General features: G+C 42.8%; 1 protein-coding gene across 2 annotated transcripts in view; it reads right to left on the reverse strand.

Annotated features, from left to right (window-relative positions):
- nrg3b (neuregulin 3b) overlaps positions 1-27,876 on the reverse strand; it is a 144,344-nt gene that overhangs the window by 48,009 nt on the left and 68,459 nt on the right. For both annotated transcript variants that reach the window (XM_028989530.1, XM_028989529.1), the window contains exon 2: positions 8,586-8,715. In XM_028989530.1, the coding sequence (XP_028845363.1) occupies positions 8,586-8,715 (130 nt within the window). The remainder of the gene's footprint in view (positions 1-8,585; positions 8,716-27,876) is intronic.

Below are 27,876 nucleotides of genomic sequence, written 5' to 3' on the forward strand. Positions count from 1 at the left end.
CGGTGACGCAAGCGCTCAAGAAAGTATGCGGCAGGCGTTGTCCGGACGAGGTGTTTGCTTATTTGTGTTGAACTTTTATGGTTTTGTGACGGTCACGTATGTATGGTCTTACCATGCCTGCCAAGACGACGCCGGTGTCAGATCACAGATCAGTCAGATCGCAGAATCACCACAAAGCCAGCGGCCAGGCAATGAATCGAGTCGTAATTATGAGCTTTGTTAAACAACAAGTCTGAATTTGATTCACTTGCTTTAAAAATTTGGCACGTGCAAGGCTTGTTCACTTCATCCTGATACCATGTAATTAAGTGTTTTGGAGCTAATGCGGCCCCAATTACGCGAGTTGGTTTTGATACGTCTTCCTCTATCAAAGCGAAAAAAGCATGTTTGAAGTTTTTCTCGTGGCCAACAGGTTTTAATCAGAACGGCAACAGCACATATTGAGAATTTTCCCAAAAGATTTTGTGGGGAGGCTGGGTGGTCAAAAAGCGATCAAGATTATTTATTTTTTTTTATGTGAAGGATGCTTCTCAGGTAAGGAAACAAATTTCTTTCCAAGCCAAGCTAGCTGAAAGAATGTGGATGCAGACGTATTCCACAATGAAAACACCAATTACCCCTTAGCTACCAGAAATGATGCTGGCAGCCATAGAGAGGTATAGGGAGATGGCCACAGAGTTGTGATCATTATCCAGGGATTGGTTTGAGGGGATAAACTGCAGAGCGAGGTCACGTTACCGGACAGAGGGACCAGGTCACAGAAATAAAAATGTTTGAGCGTTGCCACTTAAGCCCAGGTCTCTGTAGGCCTTGAGAGTTTTAGCTCATTAGAAACAGGAAACGAGACAGGCAGCATTGCAAGGTGCAGCGTGGGCACCGGTTGGCTAGCAGCAGGCCCGCCGCCCACTACGGCCCTCAAGCTGGCGCCTTCATCAAGCCTCATTCACTCCAGTCTTAATGCCTTGAATGGGCGACTCGTGTCTGTGTTCCCGGGAGATTGATGTCCTGTTACAGAGTGGCTGTACTGGACTATTATTCCATCACTCCATTGTTGGTGGTGTCACCACCCACCACCCGAACGCTGTGGTTGCTTTAGGATACAGTGCTCTTAATTAGCGTGGCACCACTTTTACCAAGTATACAAAAAAAATAAAAAAAACAATCACAAGCTCTCCAACTTAATCACAGTGTTGCACGCCTGCTGTGCATTGTGGGTAGGATTGACCTCTCAGTACTTTACAGGAACATTCTGGGACTCGTGTCCTTATTTCAAAGAAACATTCATTCTCCTCCACATTTGTTCATGCATAGCTGATGCTCACAAAAGTTGTTCATGCATCAGCTCAAGTGTTCCTGCTGGATAGAATTCAGCAATTTGCAATGGAATGGAAACCTTCCATGAGACACGCAAACATGCAAAGCCTGAAAATAAAGTACAATATCATTTTTTTGTGTGACATTAATGTCAGCACTAGAGTTTTGAGAGTTTGCGGGCAGAATCATAGATGATTTTTGCAGATGCTGAGTAAATCGACACCCAGCCGAAGATGTAGAGCAGAAGCAGAGCAGAAAACATTCAGAAGCTATTAGCAAAATAATACAATTATTAGCCAATCCCAAAACTGTTAGCCATCAATACTTAACTTTCGGTGTATGTGGGACAGATACTGACACATTCTGTGATCAAATATGATCAGTTGACTCCCGCTTCGAAAGCACATTAATAAAGTTGCCAAATCTCTGAAATGTAATATGTGACCATCGTATGGAACCATAATAGGTGCAATGGAACTGTGACAACATGAAAATAATGAAATGAAGGCAGTGGGGGCTGGACAGGGCATGTGTAAACTCTGGAAACAATGAGCTTCGACACGTCATGAAAGAGCTGCCAAAATCTAGAACTGGGCATGAAAGCACTAATTATAAAAGCTGTTTGTATGAAGTATTATCCCATTTGAACATTTATTGGCTCCGTTGCCAGTTGGCCCCATTATCTTTTATTGTATATTGTGTAAAGTGTGCTTTAAAGGCAACAAGTTTCTAATTGCAGAGAGATGTGTCGAATTTATGGTCTCTTGCTGAGAGGGAGAATGGGGGAAAAAAGACTCTTTTTATCTTTAGAATGGACATTTGCTTGCTCTCTACTACTATCTGTGGACATTTTTCCCTTTTTTTTTTTGCACTCATCCCGAAAAAGAAAACTGATTTGGGCCTGCCTGCTGCAAACAAACAGTTGTGACACTGTCTTGTGTAGAACATGGCATACAAATAAAAATTGCAATTGGACAGAAGCAGCAGTGGATAAGCAACCAGACAGCTCCTCTGGGGAGCATGGAACACTATCCAGATCCACATGACAGGCCCGTCTTGGTGTTGGACTGACAATAGAGCAGCGGCGCCGATATGGAGGAGCATTAAATCAACTTGAAGGAATGAACTAACGAAATAAAAATAAAAATGATATCTTCTTGAGACGTCCCCTCCATCCACTTCGCCAGCCTTTGAGAACCCATGACGTGGATTTTGGGGCCAAATTACTGGACGGCCCACTTTTAATCTAATATGATTAAGGGATATTTATCCCCATTTCTCGTATTGTTCGCTCGGATCGAGGTGATTAATTACGTGGGGCTCATTCTCCGACAAGGCAGCCCGCTCGGGGGAGAAGGCCGGCCCTCCCTCCCTCATGTCTCTGTCTCCTCCTATCAGCCTCCCCTTCACTCCTCTCCACTCGATTCAAATTCAATCTGCACAGCGCTCCATCTGGGCACCTCAACAGTATCAAACAGCAGCACCTATAAATACGCTGCCGATACGCCAAAGTGAAGCAGGTCGATGTACAATGAAAGACACTGGAGTGGTAAAACGCGATAATGGAGTTGTATTTTTATACCATTTTATTTCTAAGACACTGTTACAGGATCAACAGAATAAAATGTCCACTGAACAAAGAATATAACAATATAACAACATTTTATAATAATTTTGTGAAATAAAAATGTGAATGTGGAATATTAGTCATTATCAGGTATGAACAATGGGTTATTTTTGTATGCATTTGTGTAGTTTGTAATGATTGCTGTTTCCTAGTCTCAACATACAGTCAACAGTCAGTTGCATGTAAACCTATTTTAGAAAAATCATAGGTATATAATACAAAATGTATTTCATGCCATGTTAAGCATTTAATTACTGTTATGTGTATAAAAATATATGAAACGCTATTGCTGCAATTCAGGTTTGTTGCCGCTGTTGCTCAGCAACAACATTCAATCAGCCATCATTTAGGCAATGAATGCAGTGAATTATGCCATGAGTTATGACGTGATCAGTTAAAACAAGGTCAACGAGGTCATAGTGCACACTATTTGACCAATACCAAGTAAGAATAAAGTGTGCAGTAAAATATAATAAGGAATATGATTAACTGTTCTTCTTTGTTCTAGCTGAGGGGCTCTGAGGCAAGAACAAGAAAACAGAGATTCTGTTCAGAAGCCAAAATCAAAGCCGTTTTGTTTCTAGTTGCTGCATTAACAGAGATCATAACGTACTCACTCCCGTCTTACACTCACGCTGCCTCTCCACAGATCTCAGACCTTCACTATGCACACTTATCGCCCGTCCGCCACCTCGCTCTCGCCGCGCTCTTTAAATGCCCAGCACTATCTCTGGACTGCCAGTTCTCAGCAACAACAAAACGACAGGACGCTGTGAACGCCTCCTCGCCCTCTTCGCCTTCTATTGATTTTTATTTGTTTCTTATTGTCTCCGAGCTCTGCGTTTTTGGACAATAACTCTCTCTCTCTCTCATAGACAAGGCTCAGTAACACAGTGCTGTGCCGCGTGTCCACTCCCGCGGCCAGAACGAAAAGCACACAGATGTTCATCCTCCACACCAGCTGCATCTCCAAAAGCCGAGAAGAGACCTGCAGGCACAATGTCTGTCTGCCGCCGTCTGGGCTGCCTTGTTATGCAGACATTCATAAGGCCCAGCTGCCTGGTGCGCCATTAAACGCTAAATGTATCATGTCGTTGTTCTGCGGCCCGGCCCGGGGTAGCCGGGATGTACAAAAAGTGTGCCCTGCAATATATAATACATCACCATGAAGCTGGATTACATGTTCCACTGTGTTAAGTGCTTTAAATAGTAAATGTGCATGTTAGTCATAATGAAAAACCATTGACCCCCTCTCAGAACTGCAGGGATTAGTGCCATAGACAGCTCCACTTTAATATTTGACAGCTATATGCAATAAACACAAAAGGAACGGGAATCTGGGCACATTCAGAACTTTTACATGATGTTGTGTCTAGTCCCACCAAAACCAGACCCGTAATGCACATGTGAATGTGTCAGTCTGTGTGAAAAATCACACTAAATGCTAAAAAACATTTGGATAATGTTACTGGGAGTCGAGTTCCCAATGTACACATTCAGCTGTATCCAAACTGGACTAGGCGCTCTACAATTCCCGGCAAGACCTATTTAGCCAATATGTAAAGCATACGGACTTACAAAATGTACAGAGCTCATTGCATAAAGCCAATTTGCTAATAGCTAAATTCTTTTTCTAATGCTTTTGTATGTGATTTAATAGGTCAACCGTAACATGACTTACATCAGTCAATAAATCAATTTCTTTCTCATGCTTATATCCTGAGGTAAAAACTTTATTCTGATTAAATGGACTAGTTGAGGGGTTAAACTGCTTTTTTTCCATTTGTTATGAAAATCACAGAAACAAAAACCGAATAGCTGCTTATGCATAACTGAAAAGACTAAAAATGGTGGACAGACCAAGAAAATACTGTGTAGACAAGCTCCCACAAGGACTGTTCTGGTGTCTATCACAATTTTTCAAGGTTACCAATGTGTACACTCAGTTTGTAGAACCACAGAGATTTGCAGGATCGAACCCCCTTGCTATTATTGTGTCACTGAGCAAGTCACTTGACCTTGAGTTTCTCCATTTACACGTACATTTTCCAGCATTTATCAGACGCCCTTATCCAGAGTGACTTAAAATCAGTAGTTACAGGGACAGTCTCTCCCTGGAGCAATTTAGCGTTAAGTGTCTTGATCAGGGACACAATGGTAGAAAGCAGGGTTTGAACTTTGGCGAGCGTGTTACCCACTAGACTACTTCCACCCACATGATTTTCACGGAAGAGGACAACGTGCAGCTGATGAGACTTGAACCCGGGCTGCCCACGCTGACTACAGGGCCTCCAGGGGGATGGTCTACTGATTGTAAATTGCTCTGGATAAGGTTGTCAGCTAAATGTTATGCACATATGCACAAGGGTGTGACCTTTTACTTCAAGTTCTCATAGATACTAGCCTGACAGTTCCATTAGGTAGCAATGGTAAAGCTTTGATTCTCAATTTTCAGCTTATCAGGCGACTTTGCTTTGCAGAAGCAGCTTGAGGTGACTCATTTGAGGTGAGCAGTGTTCGAGATTAGAATTCATCATTTAACACCAGTCGCTCTTTAAGCATGGGAAATTTGGGGGAAATACAGCCTTAAATGAAACTGAGAATGGGAATTACTCAATCCCAGCTTGATTTGAATGTGTATAGAATGATTTGAAGACGTTCCTTGTCCAGAAGGAACGATTGAGACATTAGGGATACCTCAATGATATGTATGCTTGGAGGGAGTCTTGCCTATTCCCAGAAGAACATGACTTGGAAGGGACCTTGAGTTTGATTCAAATAACAACAGATCTAAAAGACAGAGGGCATTTGTCGCGACGTAAGCGACCTAGTACACTCACATTGGTCATCTCCCGGTAGGCCGCAGGCGCGGCAGTGTGGATTAGGGGCTGTGTGCACAGGCCAATATGATCATATGATCGCTTCTTGGCGAAGGAGCGGTGGAAGACAGTGCAATAAAGACGTGTGTCACAGAACACAAAAGGGAAGGAAGGGTTATAATATAATTAACATGAATCATTTTATCACATTAAATCAAATCCTCGCAGCAGTCCTGTTTCGCTTATTTCTCTTTCTGGGCTTAACCATTCATTTCCAGGAAACACAGCTTTCAAGAATGAGGAGTTGGAGGCAATTCTCCAATGAATGAAGGCCACGATGTGCTAGGTGGACAGTGAGTAATATGTTCACACTGAGCAGCCCATTATGGTTTCAGAACAGAAATCTGCAGCGTACCGTGACACAAAGGTGTGTTTTTCAGGACTCTGAGCAAGCTTCCTGTCCACTCACCCTCAAAACAGGAAAGGATTTTTAGGCTGCTGGACGCGTTGCGCCATCCCATTGGATTTACCAGTGAATCAGAGGCTCTGACGAGGTTGCAGCCAGACAGGAAAACACTTGAGGTTTTTCTGCCTGCTGTGATTGGTAGGGAAAAACCTGCAGGCAGCAGATGAAATGATTGTGACTGGGGAAAAAAAAAAAACTAAACTAAATCTTTTGCCTGATGTTGTAATGATAGCTTTGGCAGGAGGAGAGCCAACCTTCAACCGCCGATAGGAAAAAACCTGGGCAGTCATGGCTGCTGGCAGAAGATAATGCACAAGCATCTGTGCTCCTCCGATAGTACTGCTTAAGACATTGGAGGGCGTTGTTACTTCTGACTGATGAAAAGCTGCGTTGGCTCTGTCAGAGTAACTGCTGCACGGGGAGCTGTAAACCGGGCGGCTGATGGAGGGTAATTCAGAACATATGAGTCTCCATCCATCTCCACGCTCGCACACGGAGGCGACAGCTACCACACATCTCCGTCGCTGTTTTCTATGTGCTCTTTGACTGTTCCATCCTAAAGGATGTTGATTAAGGGTCCTGATTTAAGCCACAAATCACATAGTCAAATGACGTGGTGTTAACAAACCTAACCAAAAACCAATTTCCAAAAAATGTCAAATTCTGTACACTTGTCTCAAGCAGAAAATGGAAGGTCACCAACATAAAAATAAACTAATAAAAATAAAGAGAACTGAGATAGGGACCCTGTCCCAAAATATAAAAATACAGAACTATTGGCTTGACAGAGGAGATGACGCTTCATAAACTGAATCTACACTGAACTCTTTCATTTGAGGGCTTCAGCCTTCCCAAGAAGGACTTGTCTGCTGGATTCGATCTGATTTACTCTGATTTATTTAGAGAACTCATTCAGAGCATGCATATCCTATCCTGGCAAAGGAAAAGAAGAACACAAGCTCATTTAAGATAAAATATAAAACATAAACCAAATTATAGTTGGTACAAAACAAATTGAAATTCTATGCGCTGGGGCTACAAGGCACGTGGGGAAGAGCCGGAGTCACTTTAATTGTCTGAATGCTAGACTGCAGCCTTTGGAAGGTCAATAAAATCTTTTTTTTCTTGCGAAGGATTGAGACATATAAAAGGGAAAACAAAATCATACATAGTAGAACTGTATGAACACAACTAGGTAAAGGACAGGCACCGAGAGCTCAACTCAAAACCAGGAAGTAAGTTGAAAGACCAAAACAAATGGAGGCATCCTCTAGTGGCTGTGGAAAGAGAACTTATTTGGCTGAGCTGAGATGTGAAACATCAGAAGCTCCTATGATAGAATCGGATGTTTAAAGTGTCATTCACACAGAAACAAGATCTAAACAGATTCCTGCGTTATCAGGAACAGTCTTCAGGTGGACCAGAGGAGGCTATCGTCAGCAGAACCCAGTTATTATTTTTGCAGGGTCATTTTTTTTTTGTGCACATGGCAATGTATTTCTTAGAGCCTATCCCAAACCTGATAAAATGGGGAGTTGGCAAGAGTTGGGTGCGGGTTGAAGATTGGTTCTAGTGAAGAATGAAGGTCTGTAGGATAAAGACAGAATACATGTGTCTGAATGAGAGGGAGGACAGCGGGATGGTTAGGTTGTAGTGAAGTGGCGTTCAACACTTGTGCTCAACAGTCCAGAGCAATGTGAAGTGTGAAAGAGAGGTGCGAGCTGGGTGGAATGGGTGGAGAAGAGTGGCAGGAATGACTTGTAAAAAGTAAGGTTCACAAGACAGTAGAGAGACCTCATAAAACGACAGGAGGTCAAACTGGAACTGAAGGAGATAAAGATGCTGAGATCTACGCTGGGAGTGACACTGGTGGACAGGGGTTGGACATGTTGAAAACAAAGTCAGAGAGGAGAGACTGAGTTGATTTGGACATGTACAGGGGACAATATTTTGGGACAACGATGATGAAGATGGAGAAGAAGGTCTTGTATAAGGTTTTGTGCAGGTTTTAAAGAGGAAGATGCAGAATACAGAGGAAAATTGAGACGCCACTGTACCCTTTAATGGGAGCTTCTGAAAGTAGAAGAAGAAGGACAGAACTTTCACTGGGAACACGTCAGGCAGATGGGATTACAATCACTATGTAATGCACTGCACTTTTCTCGATGCCACACTTTCCCCACTCAGGCACCAGTGAAATTACAACACTCCACATATTTTGTGCAGAGTCTCTTGTCAAGAGTATCAGTTTTTCTCTTCTACAGATGGGGCAGTTTTCTCAAACATAGTCCAAAAACAGTCCAAAAATGCACACAAATAAGAGCAACCTCAATACCACAGTTGTCCAAAATGAGTTTACCTGCACTGTCGGTGGACGCCTGCCACGGTCTCCACGATGAAGCACTCTCCATCGTTCAGGCAGAAGGCCATCTCTTTGTCAGGGCACGGCTTGAAATGTTCAGAGCGTAGAGTCAGGTTTGTTGGTGCCACTGTACAAGACAGAAAGACAGAGGAGAGAGAGATAAAGTACATATTAGTCAAAGGGCAACAATCGATCACTGTCTACAAATGCCAATCACGGTTGCCAAGGACACCAACCAACTTAAATAAAAGTGTGTAAACTGAATTTGTGCACAATTATGCGCTTATACAATAGCAACAGTGAAAAGAAACAAGGACCATGAAGTGTCCCCCATCAAGCCGAGACTGGCAACTGCTCAGAGCGTGCAACACAACATAAAGCACACAGGGCATCTACTAATGGCAGCGGGGTGAGACTCAATGGGCCTCAACGTGTCTCCGTCAGAATGGACACCCCGCCCGCTGGTGCCAAACCTGGGGCGTGCGCCAGGCCTGGGCACTGGGGCATGCCATCCCCAGCAGGCGGCGGGGAGGTGGACATCGAGTGAATGGAACAGAGGGGCCATGAATATGAACCAAGGCAAGGTGCCGTATCACCCGGCGCAACCTGCCCAAATGAGGGGGCTGTGGCAGTACAGATACGGTGTGTGTTTGGACCGTGTTTGTAAATCTGTGGGCGGGTGGCTGTCATTTTAATGCTGCCGTGTTAGCAGCAGCTGACATGCTTCCTCTAAGGTCTGCGTTTTCACTCTCATAATATACAATTTCTTAATATGGCTTTTAAAAAAGGCTTTTAAACATGTCCAGTGTTCCTCTGCTTCATTTACATTTCTGGCATTTATTAAATGCCCTTATCCAGAGCACCTTACAATCAGTAGTTACAGGGACAGTCCCCCGTGGGGCAACTCAGGGTTAAGTGTCTTGCTCAAGGACACAATGGTAGTAATTGTGTTTGAACCTGAAACTTCTGGTTCTTAAGCAAGAGTGTTACCCACTAGACAACTACCATGCATTCAAATTATATTTTATTATTGACGTGGTGCACAGCCCCCAAAGGGAGCAATCAAAGTCCTGAAACTTGCACTTGGAATATTTGTTTTCCGTTTTATTACGATTTCCTTGTGTTTGAATGAACTTTTTTACAATGTCCTTACATGCTGCAGGCCTCTCTCTACAATTTTTAAGCAGAATTTTTGCACTCCGTAGTATATAATAAGGTGCAGCTTTCTTATTTGCTCAGATTCAAATGCCACGCGGCATTTATATCCTTCTGTGCAATGTCAATCAGAGGTGGTTTTTTTAAGTAAATGAAGATGACTAAAAGCCAGCCTCTTTCAATCCTTTGAAAAATTGCTACCTCTGTTGTTCCCGGTTAGCTGAGGTAAGCGGAGGCGTATGTGTGTTATAAATGTCACAGGAACACCACACGCCCTCCTCCTTAGAGGGTAGCGACTGAAAGGGCAGCCGCCTTTGCAGTGGAAGAAGATGGCGTAATCAATCATGACAATTAAGGGAACAGGTCATGTTGGCCATGGTAGCTGATATTAAATATTAAAGACTAACGGATCATTAATGGCACAGACAAAAGGCCATACTTCTAAACATGTAAAATTAAACGTATAATCATTTTAAAATCTAGAAATTAAATCAGTGAAAAGTAATGAAGTAATAGTAACACTACATAAAATGCACACATGTGGTCAATATAAATAACAAAAATAACAAAACAATAAGTGCAATAATATTAAGGAGTACTTGCTGTATATATATATATATATATATATATATATATATACTCACACACACACACACACACACACACACAATCACACACTAGTTAGGTTGTAATTACTAATACATTTGAATACCCAAAGACCATCAATTTCTGCAAGAACTGCAACAAGATGACTACATACTGTACATGATGCACATATCTTATAATCTTATAATCTCATTTACAAACATTGTGTTGGCTCCACATATTTAATTCACATTACTATTACAGCTATAAAAAAAATCATACTGTGAATGGAAAGTAATAAAAATCACAAAAAAAAAAAAAAAACTTAGATGCCCTATTGGAGTCCACAATGCCTTGAATGTCACCAGAATGGACGGAGCCACTGGCCCGCCGCTAGCAGGTATTCCCTCCAGAGCACGATCTGACCCAGCAGCAGCAGGACGATGCCAGGCCAGACACAACTACTCCCACAGAGCACCAAGGGGGTTCCCTAAATCAAACATCCAGAGACAATATTGCCTGCCTGCAGCCTGCGACTTGGTCAGCAAAATCATCAAACCTCAGCATCCCACTGTGAAAAAAGAAAGCACTGGCTGAAAACAAATGTGAAAATATAAAGTAAATATTTTAGCATTGACGTAATGTGAATAAACCAGGTAACAGCAGGTTTGATTGGTTTATTTAAACTATGTCGATGCTTAAATATGAGGTGTGAAAGATTAATTACATTTTGAGTTTAGCCAGTGTACTTTTTCAGTGCACAGCTGTTGTTTTTTGTCAAGATCCAGCCAACATTTCATCTCCAGTACTTAATAATGCAACAATGCACAAACGTTCACATGGACAACACAGTTTATCATTCATATATTTGTAGGTAGTCTTCCCAGTGAAAGTGAAGTGATTGTCATTGTGAAAGACAGCACAGCATAGCCCATGGTGACGCAACAAAATGTGTCCTCTGTTTTTAACCATCACCCTTTGTGAGCAGTGGGCACCATGACAGGCGCCCGGGGAGCTGTGTGTGGGGACGGTGCTTTGCTCCGTGGCACCTCAGTGGCACCCTGGCATTTCGGGATTCAAACCAACAACCCTCCGATCACGGGTCCGTCTCCCCACCTGCTAGACCACCACTGCACCACCCAAACCTCTCTCAAATTGCAAACACATACACACACACACACACACACACACACACACACACACACACTTCCTGCTGACACTCTCAAAGTATAGCTGCCTATAGTACTGCTAATGTTACGTGGCGCCAGGCTAACATTTCTTCCACCATTGAGACACAGGCCCTCACATCTTCTCACAGCTGATGAAGGACACTCTGCACATCTCTGCACATGTCCTGAACCCAAAGTGCACTTCACTTATTGCTCTTATCTTGTGAATGCATACCCTTGTGGAAGAAGCCGTGTGACATGCCGCCAGTAGCCTGAAGGAAAACCCATGATAATAAGCACATCAGGTACAGTATCTGCTAAATGGCACCAAGGGGCACATCAAAGGCTCACCCGCTATGGTCAGAACCCCCGCGTCAGTCACACACTGTGGATTTTCAGCAGGGGGCTCCGATAAGCCACTCCCAGCGAGACCATAATCAGAGGGGGGACCACCCCGCCAGCATATGCAACAGAACCTGAAAAAAAAAACCCAAAAAAACAAGGCCACTGCAGTCCACACTCCTAATGATGGACAGGCGCTGAGCAAGTTACCCCTGTCACTCCAGCTAATTTCCTCCGGACAAATAAAAGCCTTATAACGGAATATGATAAAAATACAGCGGAGGGCGTGCAAATTATTGTAGTGCAGCTTAGCCCCATATTCCGAGCGTGTGGCTGTTGTTACTCTCTGCGGGCACCGCATGAATTATGTCTCGAATAATTTCCCCAGCCACTGATCAAAGGTTATCTATTTTTAAGCGCCACCATGAAAAAAGAAAATAGAACACAACTTTCGTGCGTTCGCTTTGAGTGCCACATTGATTGCAAGTGTCCTTTCCACCCCCCCCACGCACACAGGCGCACACACAAAACACACTCATCAGCAGACGCAGCACGGTCAACTGCGGAGGGTTGGCTAGCGGCCTGATCTTTGGCCAGGTGTGTGTGCATGAGAGCACTTAAAGGGTCTCAGGTCAAACCGTCACCTTGCGGGGCAGAGCCGGCGAATGGGCCGTCAGACACAGCTCCGGAACAATGAAATAATCACGAGGAAGAAAGCCGTGTGATGAATTAATGAAGAGCGAGATGGATGCATGGGAATTCTGCTGAATTCTATCAGGGATCAGCGCCATTTTACGCTCATTGATGGGTTTATCAGGAAAAAAGACAAAAGTGGATGTTGGGGGACGAGTTCTAATTAACTCTGTTACTCCTGACCTATTGCAGAAAGTTTTGTTCACACCAATTTATGCGCCGTGCACACCATGGCCGCATCATCTTACGTCCCATTTGGTCGCAAGAAAAGAAGCCGCAGACCACCCTGCATCTCCTTCACCCAAACCCAGCAGAACGTTTCATCACGGTTCCTTTGAAATTAATCTTGCCTTTTTTTTTTTAAATAACTCGCTCAGAGCAATCTACACCATCCAATTCCCATGATGAATGTTAAGAAATAGCCTTGTAACAGCTCCAAATTGAATCGCGGCCCCCCGGGGTCACTCACGCAGAAATAGCAGGAGAGGGTGCAGGAGATGTGAGTGTGTCCTCGCCATCCGTAACTGTGCGTTTCTGCGTGCGTTCGTGTTCATTTGATTATTATATTATGGTCTGTTGTGGGTTATTTAATCAACCTATAAAGCAGTGATTCAATTACTGATGCACCCTAAATTGATAATAACCATCCGGCATGACTATTAATACAATTCAATATAATCTATAATTGAAAAAGAAAAATAATAGTGTTTGTAACAATTTACATGCTGTTGTGTCTGCGAGCGCAATTAATGGGAGAAATTCCCACAGCTCAACTTTCTAATTCTTTGTAATGGAATGGTACTGAATGAAACCCAATCAGACTTCAAGCTAATACCGCGCGCCATGAATATGGAGACAGACGCCTATACATTTACATTTGTAGCGCGGTCTTAAACGGCCGTGCCTTAATCAGCCAGCTCATTAGCCTCCTCTCCTGGGAGACTTCTGGTAGACATCCTACTGTTCCCGGCACAACACTTCAAACAAAGCACACGACGGAGAGAGAGGGGGGTGCGGAGAGGGAGGATGGGCCCTTTGAAAGTACTAAATTTGGTTTCCCACCATGCACTGCTGACGGCAGCAGTGCTGTGCTCAGAGTTGAGTGAAAAATCAGAAAAATTCAGCCTGAGTCCGAACGCGGAGATCAAAGGCAGGAGGGCAAGACTTGTGTCTTAGGTCGCCAGAAGAACCCACTGAACCTCAAAGAATTCACTTCTCCAGAAGGTCCAAGTCCAGACAGCAGAAGCACTCAATGCCTTGTGTGGGCTAATGGTTTTCAGGTTGACCTCCAGCACTTTCACAGAAACATCTGGGACTTCAGAAGCCTTCAGAGCCTCAGAAGTCTAAACCGCAGTGACTGACGATCTCTTCCGAATATCAGCTGGACAGCGGCTCCTGACAGCCCCTCCCTCTCCTCTGAATGAAATAGAGGTCACAAAGGGAACAGGTGCTCTAAAGATTGCTCACTCCTTATCACTGGGGATATTCCACACACACAAACACACACACACATTTACAAACAGGAAAACACACAAACACTCTGACAGCTCCTGATGGGCGTGCACACAGGCATCTGTGACAATGCCGAGGTGCCCTGTCCTTCACCAGCCGACAGACCCTTGGGGGAGAGCCTGCCTTGTTGCCAGATCTTGAAAACAGAAGGACACACCCAGCTCCAGCATCCATTTCAGTAAAAGTGAAGTGATTGTCATTGTGAAACACTGCAGCACAGCACATGGTGACACAACAAAATGTGTCCATCACTCTTGGTGAGCAGTGGGCAGCCATGACAGACGCCCGGGGAGCAGTGTGTGTGCTCAGTGGCACCTCAGTAGCACCTTGGCGGGTCGGGATTCGAAACGGCAACCTTTTGATTACGGGGCCGCTTCCTTAACTGCTAAGCCACCACTTCCAGTTTCACTACCAAAAGCCCTTTTTCAAGATCTTTTACTAAAAATGTTCTACCTTCAGGAAAATTTTCCTTGAATTAAGTTAGACAAGAAATGTAATGGATTCTAATGGATAAATTAAATTAGGATAAACATATAATATTTGGGGTTAAATAGTCAGATGAGACTATTTTGAATATGTTCAATTTGTAAGTACATGAATCAATATTGTAGTAGCTTGTGTGTAATTACTGTACTTTGTGTTGAGACAAGGTTTGCGGTCGATGCCTGTTTCATGCATCAGTTTTCCCAATGATTACCAATACAAATCAACATTCTGTGTCATGTACAGCAGCACCTGACTGATCATGAACGTGTAAATGAGTTGTTGGGTCAGGGACGCAAGTTAGAATACAAACCAATTTATTGCCACTTGCAGTCTCCTGAAGATATTATTTCATGATACGGATGTAGCAATGCACTCAATTTGTTAAGTTCACAATTTGTTTTTCACAGTTTTTCTGTAATATTGCATTTTATAAATAAAATTAAATCTTTACAAGTACACAGAAGCAAACATGGGGCCACAAGTCCCCTGATGTGACCCAGCAGATGTGGGGAACTGACGTTTTTTTGTGTGGGTAAAACACTTCACACATTTCAGGTTATGGCTGTTAACGGTTTTTGTGCCCCGCTGTGAGTGAGAGTGATGGGTCAACGCGATGGCAAATGCAGATTCTGACTTCACCCGTCAGTGTAAAAAAAGTCTGACAAAATTAATTTGAATCCTTGAAAAGCAAGTACAGTATGCACATTAAATTACATCCATTGTAATATGTAAGTGCTTACCAATTATCAATATGTCAGTGTTTTATGGTGCTGATCACAAATTAACCACTTGGAGCACCAACAGATGGAAAATCAACAATTTGGTTGAAAAGCCTCCTTGGCTGCCGTAATTCGGGGTACTTTGAGTGATCAAGATTAATACTGAAGCAAGCAGGCAGACAACAGGCCCACCGTGTTACCTTGCCGGTTTACATAACAGAAGCAAAGCCAACAACATGCTCAATAAGCTGCTATCATAGGGCCAGAAAAAAATGTGTCTGCGGTGGTGTTACACAGGAATTCTGTCGGCACATGGAATGAGATGTGTGAGTGAGCAAAGTTTAAATATCACAGATCACACAGCGTGAGGAAATAAAAAAAAGGAATAGTGGAAAACTGCCGCGGTCCCTTCAGCAAGACATAGCAATAACAGTGCAAATGCACGTATGCTGTAGGTCTGGTCAAAAGACAAAAATACAACACGTACGTCAGAGGACATAACGCGGTCAGTCAGACAGCTGCAAAGCCCATACCATTCACGGAAGCTGTGTACCGCTGGAGGCATGGAGTAAAGAACATCGATTGTGGGGACATTTTGCTGTGGTCTGCAGATCCACACAAAGACTATTAGCCAGTGATGACAGAAGAACGATCTATATGAGAAACAGTATTCGTTCAAACAGTTTTCAAAGAGGCTATTTAGGATAAAGTGAGCATGGCATATGTAAACAACACCATTATTCCTGCATTGTGTAGATCAACAAATATCCATTGAACTGTTGCTGTATATTTTTGTAAATGGTCTGTGTGCAAGAGCATTTCAAGACACTGTATGCTGTGTATATTGTCGTATTAACTAAAAACCTCTCTCGAATCTGTAAAGAATAAGAAATACATGCCTTTTGAAACAACGACAAATGGACTTCTTTGCTGTGTTTGTAGTCACTGGAAAAACATGCCAGGTCTGCGGTATTTTTTAAAAATTAGATGAAACATCAGGCCTCTGGCATGTACCTATGCAACCAGTCAGAGTCAACGATGATGTTCATTACTCCAAAAGCAAGGTCAATTTTCCACCAAATACCTTTGGGACGTTCTTGACCTCCTGAGCACATTCGAGGAAACATTGCCAGAAGAAGTGTTTGGAGGTATGAAGGTTCTGTGTATGGTGAAGGACAATTTTGACACTAACAAAGGCCGGTAATCTATTTTTTTAATGATTCATAGATTCATTAATGATTCACAGATTCAGTGAATCGTGTCTATAGAATTAAAACTTACTGGATAAGAACCACTGTATATTATTCAACATATGAGGCAAACAGGTCATTAACCACTGGCTTATGGTTCAAGGCAGACTAGAATCCAAATCACAATGCCCAGGATTTCTCAAGCAGCTTGTCATGGCCAGAGGGCTTTCAAGAACACCAACCGGAGCGGAATACATGGTGGAAAACACTGCATTAGAACAGGAACGCTGTGTCTACATCAATCACACTCCGCAGCCCTTTCCTGCAACCAAAAACAAAACGGGATCAAATCCAAAAGGACCAAAGTGCTGAATGGGCATAGAAACAGATGCAGGTGGGGGCCGGTTCTGACACAGAGGGAAAAGCTTGCACTTGCGCAAGGCAAATTGCACTACTTTTAAAGAAGGCGAGGGGCTCTGTGATTCCACGTATGACCAGGATGTGGCCCAATGCAGCAAATAGTCTTGAACAATGTTGTTGGATTCCTGGTGTCACAAGAGATACTCACATCATTAATTTCTTGTTTGCTAGACAAGGATGTGGCCCAATAAATAGAATTCTGGTACCACAGGATTCTGTTCGTCCTTGAACAACATCAGTGCAGTTAAAGCTTACAGTTAGGGGCATATTGCTCCAGGACGAGCGGCCATGTCAACTCTTCTTAATCTTCTACTGTCCACTTTCTGACATGACCATGCAAATTTCCTACTTGAGGGACAAGACAAGATAATAATCCTTTATTAATCTTAATAGACTAAACCTCCTACAGCTACTAAGTCCAGAGCTCTGTAACTCTGATCACAAACCATTTTAACATTTCAAACAAGATTTCAGAAGCAGTCAAAGATAAATGGACAAAGAAGCAAATAACATTTTACATATGCAGAATTCATCAGATGACCTTATCTAGAGCAAATTACAATCAGTAGTTACAGGGACAGTTCCCCTGGAGTGACTCAGGTTAAGAGTGGTAGAAAATTAGGTTTGAACCTATGACTTTGTGGTCTTCTGATTTATAGCCGATTGTGTTTCCCAGTAAGCAACTACCATCCTTACTAAATGAGTTGCAGAAATTTGGAATCCAAATTAATCTTGAAATCCTGAAATAAAAAAAATTGAAATGTAACTTATCCTTCACACATCCTTTAGGAGAAAAGTCTTGCTGACAAACCAAAGAAAACCATTGATTTCCTGGCTAGCTATTGATTGGGAAAGTCAACAACTGATACCCACAGAGAAGGTTCAATCAAAGTAACCAGACCTTAAAACGTTAAAAGACCATAACAGAAAAAACTAAAGTCTGATAGAAGTCTCTCCTCTCCTGGAGACTGAACAAGAGGCATGAACGTGGGGGAAAAATCGTTAGAACACGTAAAGAACCTGAAAGAACACTCCACAAAGCCCAGCCAGGTAGACCTCAGGCCACAATGCTCTAATGCAGAGGCCGAACATGCATGCCTCGAGAGGACTGAAACTCAGCTGGCTTTTCTTCCTGAACATCTACAACAATGACCAAGCCCGTGTGGATTTTGCTGGCATTCTGGAAGACTTAACAAGTGAAAAAGAAGACAAACATAGCACAGATTGAGCTACTGTCAAATAATGAGCAGAACAACCACTTCTGATGAACCACTGCACGTCTGATGTAGGGAAATAATGGACTTTGGGGAGATTTTTTGGGAGGAAAAAAAAACCCTCAAGTGATGCAACTGCCTTCAGAAAGAATCTTAAGGAAAACAGATACTTAAGTTGTCCAGGGATTTACAGATTGATATAGAAGTATCCAGCTTGCCTCCAAATGCGATTTATTTGTCCTTTTAAATGGTGTTCAGAAAGTGGGATGTTTGCAGAAGATTATTTCTGACAGAGAAATGATCAACACTCCACACACAGTGTAGACCTTCGGTGGCATCAAGTTTTTCACAAAGACATTTCTGATATCCAGTATTAAACTTTTTTTTTTTAATTGAAGTGATTGTCATTGTGAAACACTGCAGCACAGCACATGGTGAAACAAAGAAACGTGTCCTCTGCTTTTAACCATCACCATGGTGAGCAGTGGGCAGCCATGACAGGCACCCGGGGAGTGTGTGGAGACGGTGCTTTGCTCAGTGGCACCTCAGTTGCACCTCAGTTGCACTGTCAGGTCCGTGAGCTGACAGGGCAATGAAGCGCAGAGGCGGGACATAGTGGGAATAGGATTTTATTAATAACAACACAAACACTAATTAAACGGCATGAGGGCCGAAAACAGGCAAAGAGGGGGCGAACAAAAACAAACCCGCAGGCGTGTGGCGATTGCCACAACTGAAAACAACACTACTCATACGTTGCACGGTCAACACAAAAAGTTTGCAGCCCATAATGGCTGCTCAGAGGCGCCTTATAACTGTCCTGGTGTCATGCAGATTTGTGCCAGGTGAGTCTCCAACTGCACCTAATTGTGACAGGCACTTCGGGATTCAGCTCGGGATTCAAACCAGCAACCTTCTGATTACAAGGTCTCTTCCTTAACCGCTAGGCCACCACCATGGGTTATATCAGTTTGGTTGCAGGTACAGCATTGACCCTGACCCTGAATGTACATGACAAATTTATAAAAAACTGGCAAGAATAAGACATACACAAGGTCACCAAAAGTCATTTAGAAGAATAGACAGATGAAAACAAAATGACTCCATTATTTCTGCTGTTGTGGAGGCATGAATAATGTCAAAAAGACAGTATGAATAAATGTAAAGTAACATGAGTGAAGTGAAGTGATTGTGACATGTGATACACAGCAGCACAGCACACGATGCACACAGTGAAATTTGTCCTTTCATTTAACCCATCACCGAGTGAGCAATGGGCAGCCATGACAGGCACCCAGGGACCAGTGTGTGGGGACGGTGCTTTGCTCAGTGGCACCTCAGTCGCACCTTGGCGGATCGGGATTCGAACCGGCAACCTTCTGATTACAGGGCCGCTTTCTTAACCGCTAGGCCACCACTATAACCCACTATATCTACAGTTTGATTCCGGGCCCTTGAGTAGTGACAGAAGCTGGGAGCTTGATTCCATGGAAAATTAAGAATGGAAGGTTCAGTCAGCCCCTGCCTTCTAGCCTTGTTTAATTCTCCCTCAAACAAAGGCCTCTGTTATCATGTGCCCAAGTCTTAGCCTAGTGTTGAGCCAATAAGACTCAGAGTTGCAAAATGATGTGACCAGTCATACCAAAAGAGCTCAGAATAGGCCTGACTCACTGTGTTTGTGTCTGATTCGCAATCAATTGGCTAATTAGCAGCCTGCCAGAAGACTGAATGATCACTTCTGCAGTGCATCTGGCTGTGATGCATCTCTTTGAAGTGTTTCGGGACGTGTGAGCGCATGCGGTGTGAAAGCGTGAGAGGTCAGACTTTGAGTCCTGCAGACTCCCGTGGGGGATTGAGGCCGACGTAGACCACGGATACTTCAGATTCCCTCACAGAACGCAGCAGGAGGCAAAAACTCAAAGTTCATCTGGTTAATTTGAAGGCCTGACTGTGGTTTACACCTGAGATTTAAATTCCTCTAAATCTCCACCATTCCACACGAGTAGGGTCCAGTCGGGTAGGCATTGAGCAAGACCTTCAGAAAAGAGATCAAAGAGAATTTGTTCAACTACAGCATCAAACAAGAGTCCACAAAATTTACAGTGATTTTAGGCTGTATTTTTCATTTGACTAAAGGGAATGTATGACCAATTTTTAACCTTAATGGTCAATTTCTGCAATCTTTAGGAATGTGGCTGGGTAACTAACACTCCCCTTGCTACAGCTAACAAGCAAATCACACCTCGGTTTTCTGGATAGAATTCTTTACAAAGAATTAGCAATAAGTCTGAGCAAAACACTATGCAGTAAATACAGTCAGTAATATATTATGTTATACTAGTAATTGTCATGGCCAACGCGCCTCCAGCCCGCTAGAGGGCGCCTTACCAGCCTGGGAGACGACGACCCGGAAGAGGAAATGGAAGCGGGCGGTGGCAAGTATAAAAGTGAGGTAACACCAAGGAGACACGCCTGCTCTTTGTATGAGTTTACTCATCAGAGGCGCTAGGTCTCTCACCCACGCCCCAAGATAATTGTGATTCCTGAAATACGACCTTCGCCTGCCCACGACTTCGAGAATTGCCTGATCCCCTGGAAAGAACCCCGACCGGAACTTCCTGGCTATGACCTCAGCCTGCCCCTGACCTTGAACCTACCTGGCCCATCGGTTAAGACGGGATTCCATGCTCCCCTACTTTCCTGCCGCCCACGACCTACCCCCATCCAGTCCAAGATCCCGGACCATCCTGAAACCCGCCGTCTTCCGGTTCTCCTCTGCCCCAGTACTTCCCAAAGATCCCGACTGACTCCCCACTTCGTTGCAGCGTGTCCATTGCGTCCTCATTCCTCGCCGGCTAGGCGCCTCCGGTCCTCCTGCCCAGCTCGCCCAGTGTCCTCTACCGGTACGATGGCTTATGCCCACGCCCATAGTATGTCTGCAAGTGCGTTCCTGTGGCAGTAAGAGCGGACCTGTCTCCTTGGGGTTACCTTACTTTTATACTTGCCACCGCCCGCTTCCATTTCCTCTTCCGGGTTGTCGTCTCCCAGGCTGGTGAGGCGCCCTCTAGCGGGCTGGAGGCGCGTTGGCCATGACAGTAATGTATTCACAATAGATATAGAATACATATACAATCTATATTTGAAATTGCTTTTATTTTGTTTTCCTTTTTGCAAAACTGCTGGGTGGTGAAATTGTCAATTTGTCAGTATCAGCATGAATAAAATATCAACACAATATTTAGTATATCCTTTAAAAAATGATATCTATTTAACATTCAAAATAAGTGACAAGGGAGCCCTGGTAATATAATCAAGTTAGAAACTGGCACATCAGCATCAACATGAATATTTTAAATTGATTGTCACCCATTTCTCCATTTGAGCAGATGTGTATGTCTATGTAAAATCCATTGCATTTTCCCCATTGCAATTATTCTCCCATTCTCTCATGTGAAAAAAGACTGAAATGGATAGAAAAATGTTTCACAAGAAAAAAAGAACACTGTTAACGTAGCTGCTGTTAAGACAAAGCGGCACAATCATTGTTTCTCATTCGCAACAGCACAGTTGATTAACCCACAAAAAAGTGATTGATTGGCTTCCGTTTGACCCATAGATTCTGATCACAAGCAAGCTGTAGTCTCAAGAATGAACTCTTTACAAAAATATGAGATTAATCAATTAATTTATCATTTCATGCCCTGACTCAATATGCACTAAACCAAGCATTTTGGTACCAAAGCAACTCAGCAACCTCAAGACATGAAACTGTTGATCTCTCATCCTTCAGCTGCCCTTTTGTACAAACACCTAAAGGCAACAACATACAGAAAACTTTCATATTATGGTGCGAAAGAGAAAAAAAATTGTGCAGTCATTACAGTGAACAAATCTCACATTGATTTCACTGACCTGCTTAGTTCCCACAGATCAAGGCACTTTTATTGGTTCTCAGAACATGCCAAGCAACACAGCAAATTGCTCTTGACCTTACTAAAGCTGCTCGCCTGCAGAACAGAAGCTCAGCAGGTGCTCGGGACTTTTCTGATGGGTTAATTTGATTTATGTACTTTTTTTTCTCATTTTAAAGAAGGCGGATAAATTGTAATATTATTTTCTAGACAGTTGCTATGGTGAAATTAAAAGCTGCGTTTTTGACATAGACCCCCTATTGGTGAAAGATTTCACGAGCAAAAAGACCCCACTTGAAAACAAATGGCAAGTCGGTGGAGAAGCAAACTTGAAGCTACGGCAAGCCCTTCAGAAGAGATCGTCAGAGCTCGGGATCCAGGGGCGTCAGCGGCAGAGGAGCTGATGCAACGACGTACAGTTTATCGGGGGGGGGGGGTGACGCACAAAGGCAGACGTGTCGGTGTGACAGCCGTTCTGTGCGTTTTTCCCCTCTCTCTGCTTGTGGGCTCTGTTTCTGCCTGTGTCACAAAGTGTATCAGTTTGAGTGATTCCCATTAGCCACTTTAGCATTCAATCGCACTCCATTAACACGAAACTCCCAACAACACTACTGATTGCCTATTCCATTCATAACCGATCCAGAATCACTTGGTTATGCCCATATCTGATATGCATGACAATTAAAGTGTGCAAATGAGTCCTATAGTGACCCTGGGAATAAAAAAAAATATCCTGCGGATTCAAGATACGTGCGCTTTTAAAGGACCGGGCTCTCTGCCTACGGCTGAATATTTGGCGAAACCCTTTTAAAGCCATTAGCCTTATTACCTGCAGAACATGTGACAATAGCTTTTAAGTGGCAGTCAGGCAGATAAATATGGATGGGCCAAATGCAGTTTTAATGACCCCAGCATTTCACAGCGCTTCTCAATTTAAAAGTGAGTGGGTAAGATCGCCCCGTGAGTGCCGCTGTCTCACTGCGCTCCCCGGCCTACGTCGGGGCTGGGCAATTTCCTCCCTGAAAGGCCGGGCGCTGTGCGCTGCGCTCCACCAGCCTGACATTTGTCCGCCATTATTCGGCTGCACATTCTGGGGCCGTATGGACGCTGTTGCGCGGTGGCCTTACCCTTTATCAACTCAACAGATCACCTAGACAATGCAACTGTTGATGCACGTTCACTGAAAGAGAGTGATGCTTTGTTCTAAAATGAGAGTTCTGAGTCCTAAAATGCACTTTGAAGCCGCACATTTCGTTCTCAGGCTTTTAGAGTTTAAACTGCTGCTGTAAATAGTGGGAATTGTGCAGGTCTGTTAGTTGATATAAATTTAATTGATGCTTATATGTATATATGTGTAACAATCATAATCACAAACTTAATACATTTACATTTACAGCATTTATCAGACGCCCTTATCCAGAGCGACTTACAATCAGTAGTTACAGGGACAGTCTCCCTGGAGCAACTTAGGGTTAAGTGTCTTGCTGAGGGACACAATGGTAGTAAGTGGGATTTGAACCTGGGTCTCCTGGTTCACAGGCGAGTGTCTTACCCACTAGGCTACTACCACCTCTTGGCTAGCAGTACAGCAGGTGACAGACTAACACAGGATGCCACACAGATTCACAATTTATCATACGTGTTAAGGGGTGTTAAATATCGCAAATATAATTAAGTGTCTCAAAGTAAAAAACCCAAATGGGACTGCAAGTTACTTGAATTACATTTTATGCTGGTAATAAGTGCTTATACAGAATTATTCCAGTTTATTTAATTTAGCATTTGTTTGTATTTGTACCAGGAATTCTGCTCTTAAAAAATCTTTTTTTTCCTACAAGCTATAAGGAATTTTTGTCTCTCAGAAGGGTTTACTGTTATTTTGTCATTGTTCATCAATTGATCCATCAATGCTCTTCACATCGCTCACTACAGCCCTATGATGGACAGATTTGTGCATTTATTATTGACGCTGTGCGTCTTTTCTTTCCCTCAGCCACAATCCAGCTTTCCTTGCATCTTCCACTTCCAAAAAAAATAAAACCACAAAAAACTTACAAACACAAGCGCGCCGCTTGCTTGAACGCTCTCTGCACACTACTCAGAGTCACAAACACTCTCTGCATGGCTGCTCGAAAGGCGCGGCTTTATGTGAAGCGGGGATTATTAAACACCATTTTGCTCAGAACTTCAGTGGTAGCAGATGTCTGTGTGAATGTTGCCGATAAGGCTAAAGAGGTGAGTAATGTTGTCTCCATGGTCGACGGCATGCCGTTATCCCCTGCTCCGAAGACAAGATTCGGCACTTCATGAGTGTGGAAGGACCACCAGAGTGTGAAGAACCGAAGGCCCTATGACCTCTGACCCCCAAGGCTGGCTGAGTGAGCTCATATCCTGTGTGCCAGAGGAAACTCGCAGCCTCTCTGCTGATGGAAGGCTATATATAATACCCACTGAAATATTCATTGGCGGCGCTGGGATCCTGACGGATGTGCAGAGCCAGCACAAACCCAAAGAGTGATGGGGAGGAGGCGTGTGTGGGTGTATGAACGTTAACTAGGCAGTTTTTTTAAAGTCCACTTTATTTATCCCAGAGGACCACAGCATGCAGCACACTTTTCTGCGGTTGCCATGTTGGGGTCAGCGCTGGTGGTCCATATAAAGTATATCTTGATGCATATCGGGAAATATCAATATATGCTTTACTTATTTATTTATTTGCTTTATGCTGATGCTTATGGCTGAGAGCTCATGAAAATCTCTAATGGATTTGATCTGAAAAGCTTCTTTATTTATACTGTCAAGCTCATACTGCAGAAGGGTTATGAGCTTTTTAAGTGATGTTTTTGGAATGTTGCATTTAAAGTCAAGGCAGTAATAACATAGTAATAATGATATCAATGACAACGTGCATTGCAATTATGTTACTTGATAAAATTAAGTGTATTTTCTGGGTTTAGTTTAGTTATTACTGTCAACTGGAAGTGGACAAGTCTATTAATCATGATCAAAAAAATTGTTGTAGCAATATGTTCATGCCTTTAGTGATTACTTTTGTGCTACTTTCTAGAATTTATTGATACAAATGTTATTTTTAAGTGGGTCAGTAAAACAGGATCATCTGGTTAAACTAGTAAGCTCTTTATAAGGCAGTAATCACACGTAGACTACAAGCAACCTGCATTAAAATAAACAGTGATCTAGAAATGCACTAAAGCAGCATAGACTCCCCTGCTGAAGACTTCCCAGTGATAACTGCCACTGTAGAACTACCTGGAAATGTTTTGAAAACCATGAGAACATCTGACCAACTGCATGTGAGCATCACAGAAAATTGTTGCCTATGGACTTGAATTAGGAAACTGGATTTGAATTGGGAATTATTGCCATAAACAGGATTGAAGGGTCAAGAATTACTGGATCTGAACTTGCATCTACTCTAGGATTTAGGATTTGCTCTGAAATGTAATTGCATTTTCTCTGGCCCATGATACATCTGTGCATCATCATCTGTTCTTCTTCTAATTGTGCCCTTCAAATGCATTTGAATGTTGTGTAGCACACGTTTATATGGCAGTGCAATACATTTTCTTTCTGAGGAGCATAAATTATAAATAACAATGATGCTACATGGTGCGCATTACATGTCGGGTGTCATGTTAAGTCTCATACTTCTGTGACACCCTGAGATTTGAACAGACAATACCTCTGGCTCCGGCAGTTCAGGATCACAACTTTAAGCCCTGAACTTACGAGTCGGCACCCCCGCATTGAGTATATTGCACAGTCATGTGGGAGCATAACACAAAAATACCTGCGTTTTGACAAATGAGGATTATTTTGTTCTGTTTTGTCAGATTTTGGCTAACCCTAAATATGTATTAATTCATTTTCAATGCAGAGCTGTAAATATGTTGCATTACTAATTCAGGGGCTGGATAAAAGAGAAAGAAATCATTTTCAATTCAGATTTCAGGAGGGGGCCTGACACATCCTCCTTGGTTTTGCAGAACACCTTAATTAATAACGAATCACTCCTTTCATTTCAAACCAACAGCGCACACTTAATCTCGACACACATCACGACCCTTTGATTTAATTATCAGAAGCATGGTGGTAAATAACACGGACTGAATATTATTGCTGTAAATTATTATTTTTTTTATTTTAGGGGGGTAGAAGAAATTGTTTTGTTACAGAACCGCTGTCAGAACCGCTGTCAGAGATGTAAACATAGCGTGCTGTTTTTTGCCGGGACCTAACCACCAATCTTCCTTTAAGAGCTATACCCTGAGCGCCACGCTCTCGCTGCTGCCGAATTATTTCTTGTTTAAAGCCTTCCAATGCTTCAAAGCATAGCCAGCTCTAACTGTTTTCCATTTTGGGATCATAGCAACCAAACGGCAATAATAGTATTGTGTGTGTGTGTGTGTGTGTGTGTGTGTGTGTGTGTATATATAATGATGATGATTCCTTTTGTTTGCTTGAACAAACAAAGAGATGTCAAAGAGATGAAAAGCGATAGCAAGTATAGCTGGAAAACAAATCCTGGAAACAGTGCCATCTTTTAATTTAACTTATAATACTCAATATATTATAATACTGACGGAAGGAAAACAATTAAAATATACCAAAATTGTCTAATGAAGGTAAAATACACTGGCAAGCCACCTTGTTACCATCATCCCTACGTTGCAGAGAAACTTGTAAATACCCCACACGCAAACCAAATTTGAACATAAATATGCTGCAAAGCTCCCAGTAAGATCCCAGAGGGATACATGAATATTGCTAAATCCGTCCGCAAGGATCTTCATCCTTATGGAAGGTTCTCGCCAAATGCTTAAAATGTCTCACTCGAGGTCTGAAAAGGCTACTCCAGCGTCATATGCTGAGCCGAGAGAAAGGGTCGAAGAGGCGATTCAGCTTGCTGATCAAGTTGCACTGACCTGTGATGGATGGATGGATGCAGTGAGGCTGCAGTAACAAAGTGTTTGTTTATTTATTTAGAGTTACACAGAACGCATTACATGTTATTAGAAGATATAAGCTCAATATGGAGTAGGTGGAGGAGTGACTTAGGTGGGCAATTTGTTTCTTTTATTGTCAGAGTAATAATAACAACACTGACAGTTATTTGTATTTCACACTGAAGTGAATAAAGTTGAGGTCCTTGAATATATAAACTCCATTACTGTGATCCTATCATAGACAATTTTCTTGCAGTTTATTGTATATCACGGAACAAGATACAGAGTTATTGTGGGCAATGTATGTGATAGTATTTTATTGTGATTGCCATTTATATTTATAGCATTTGTCAGATGCCCTTATCCAGAGCGCCTTACAATCAATAGTTACAGGGATGGTCCTGCTGGAGACATTCAGGGTTAAGTGTCTTGCTCAGGGACACAATGGTAGTAAGTGAGGTTTGTGGTCTTTGTGCTGTTCTGGTTCATAGGTGGGTGTCTCACCCACTAGGCTACTACCACTTAGCCCCAATATACGCAGTGCTGAGTCTTAATGTGCTCTGAATTCACAAATGCATGTATTTAAACATAAAGATAGTGAGTGAAACTGGAACTATTTCCTAATGTTGTTTGTAGCTTGTTTCACATGCTATAATAAATCGTATTCCTAAAAAAAATTATGTAAGAAAACAAATTTCTTATTGCTTATTTGGTGCTGAAATGATGGTTTATTTTTGTATTTAATTTCTTTTTTGTGTTGTGATGAGTTTAATACGGGGATCCTGGATTCTATATCTTGCAGTCTGCCCAGTAAAGAGCCCTGGACCAGTTCTAACAGCCTTTCTGGTTGTTATTGAGAAGCGAAAGTGAAGTAATTGTCATTGTGAAACACTGTAGCACAGCACATGGTGACACAACGAAGTGT

This window comes from Denticeps clupeoides, chromosome 8 (assembly GCF_900700375.1).
Source record: "Denticeps clupeoides chromosome 8, fDenClu1.1, whole genome shotgun sequence".
NCBI classification, from domain to species: Eukaryota; Metazoa; Chordata; class Actinopteri; order Clupeiformes; family Denticipitidae; genus Denticeps; species Denticeps clupeoides.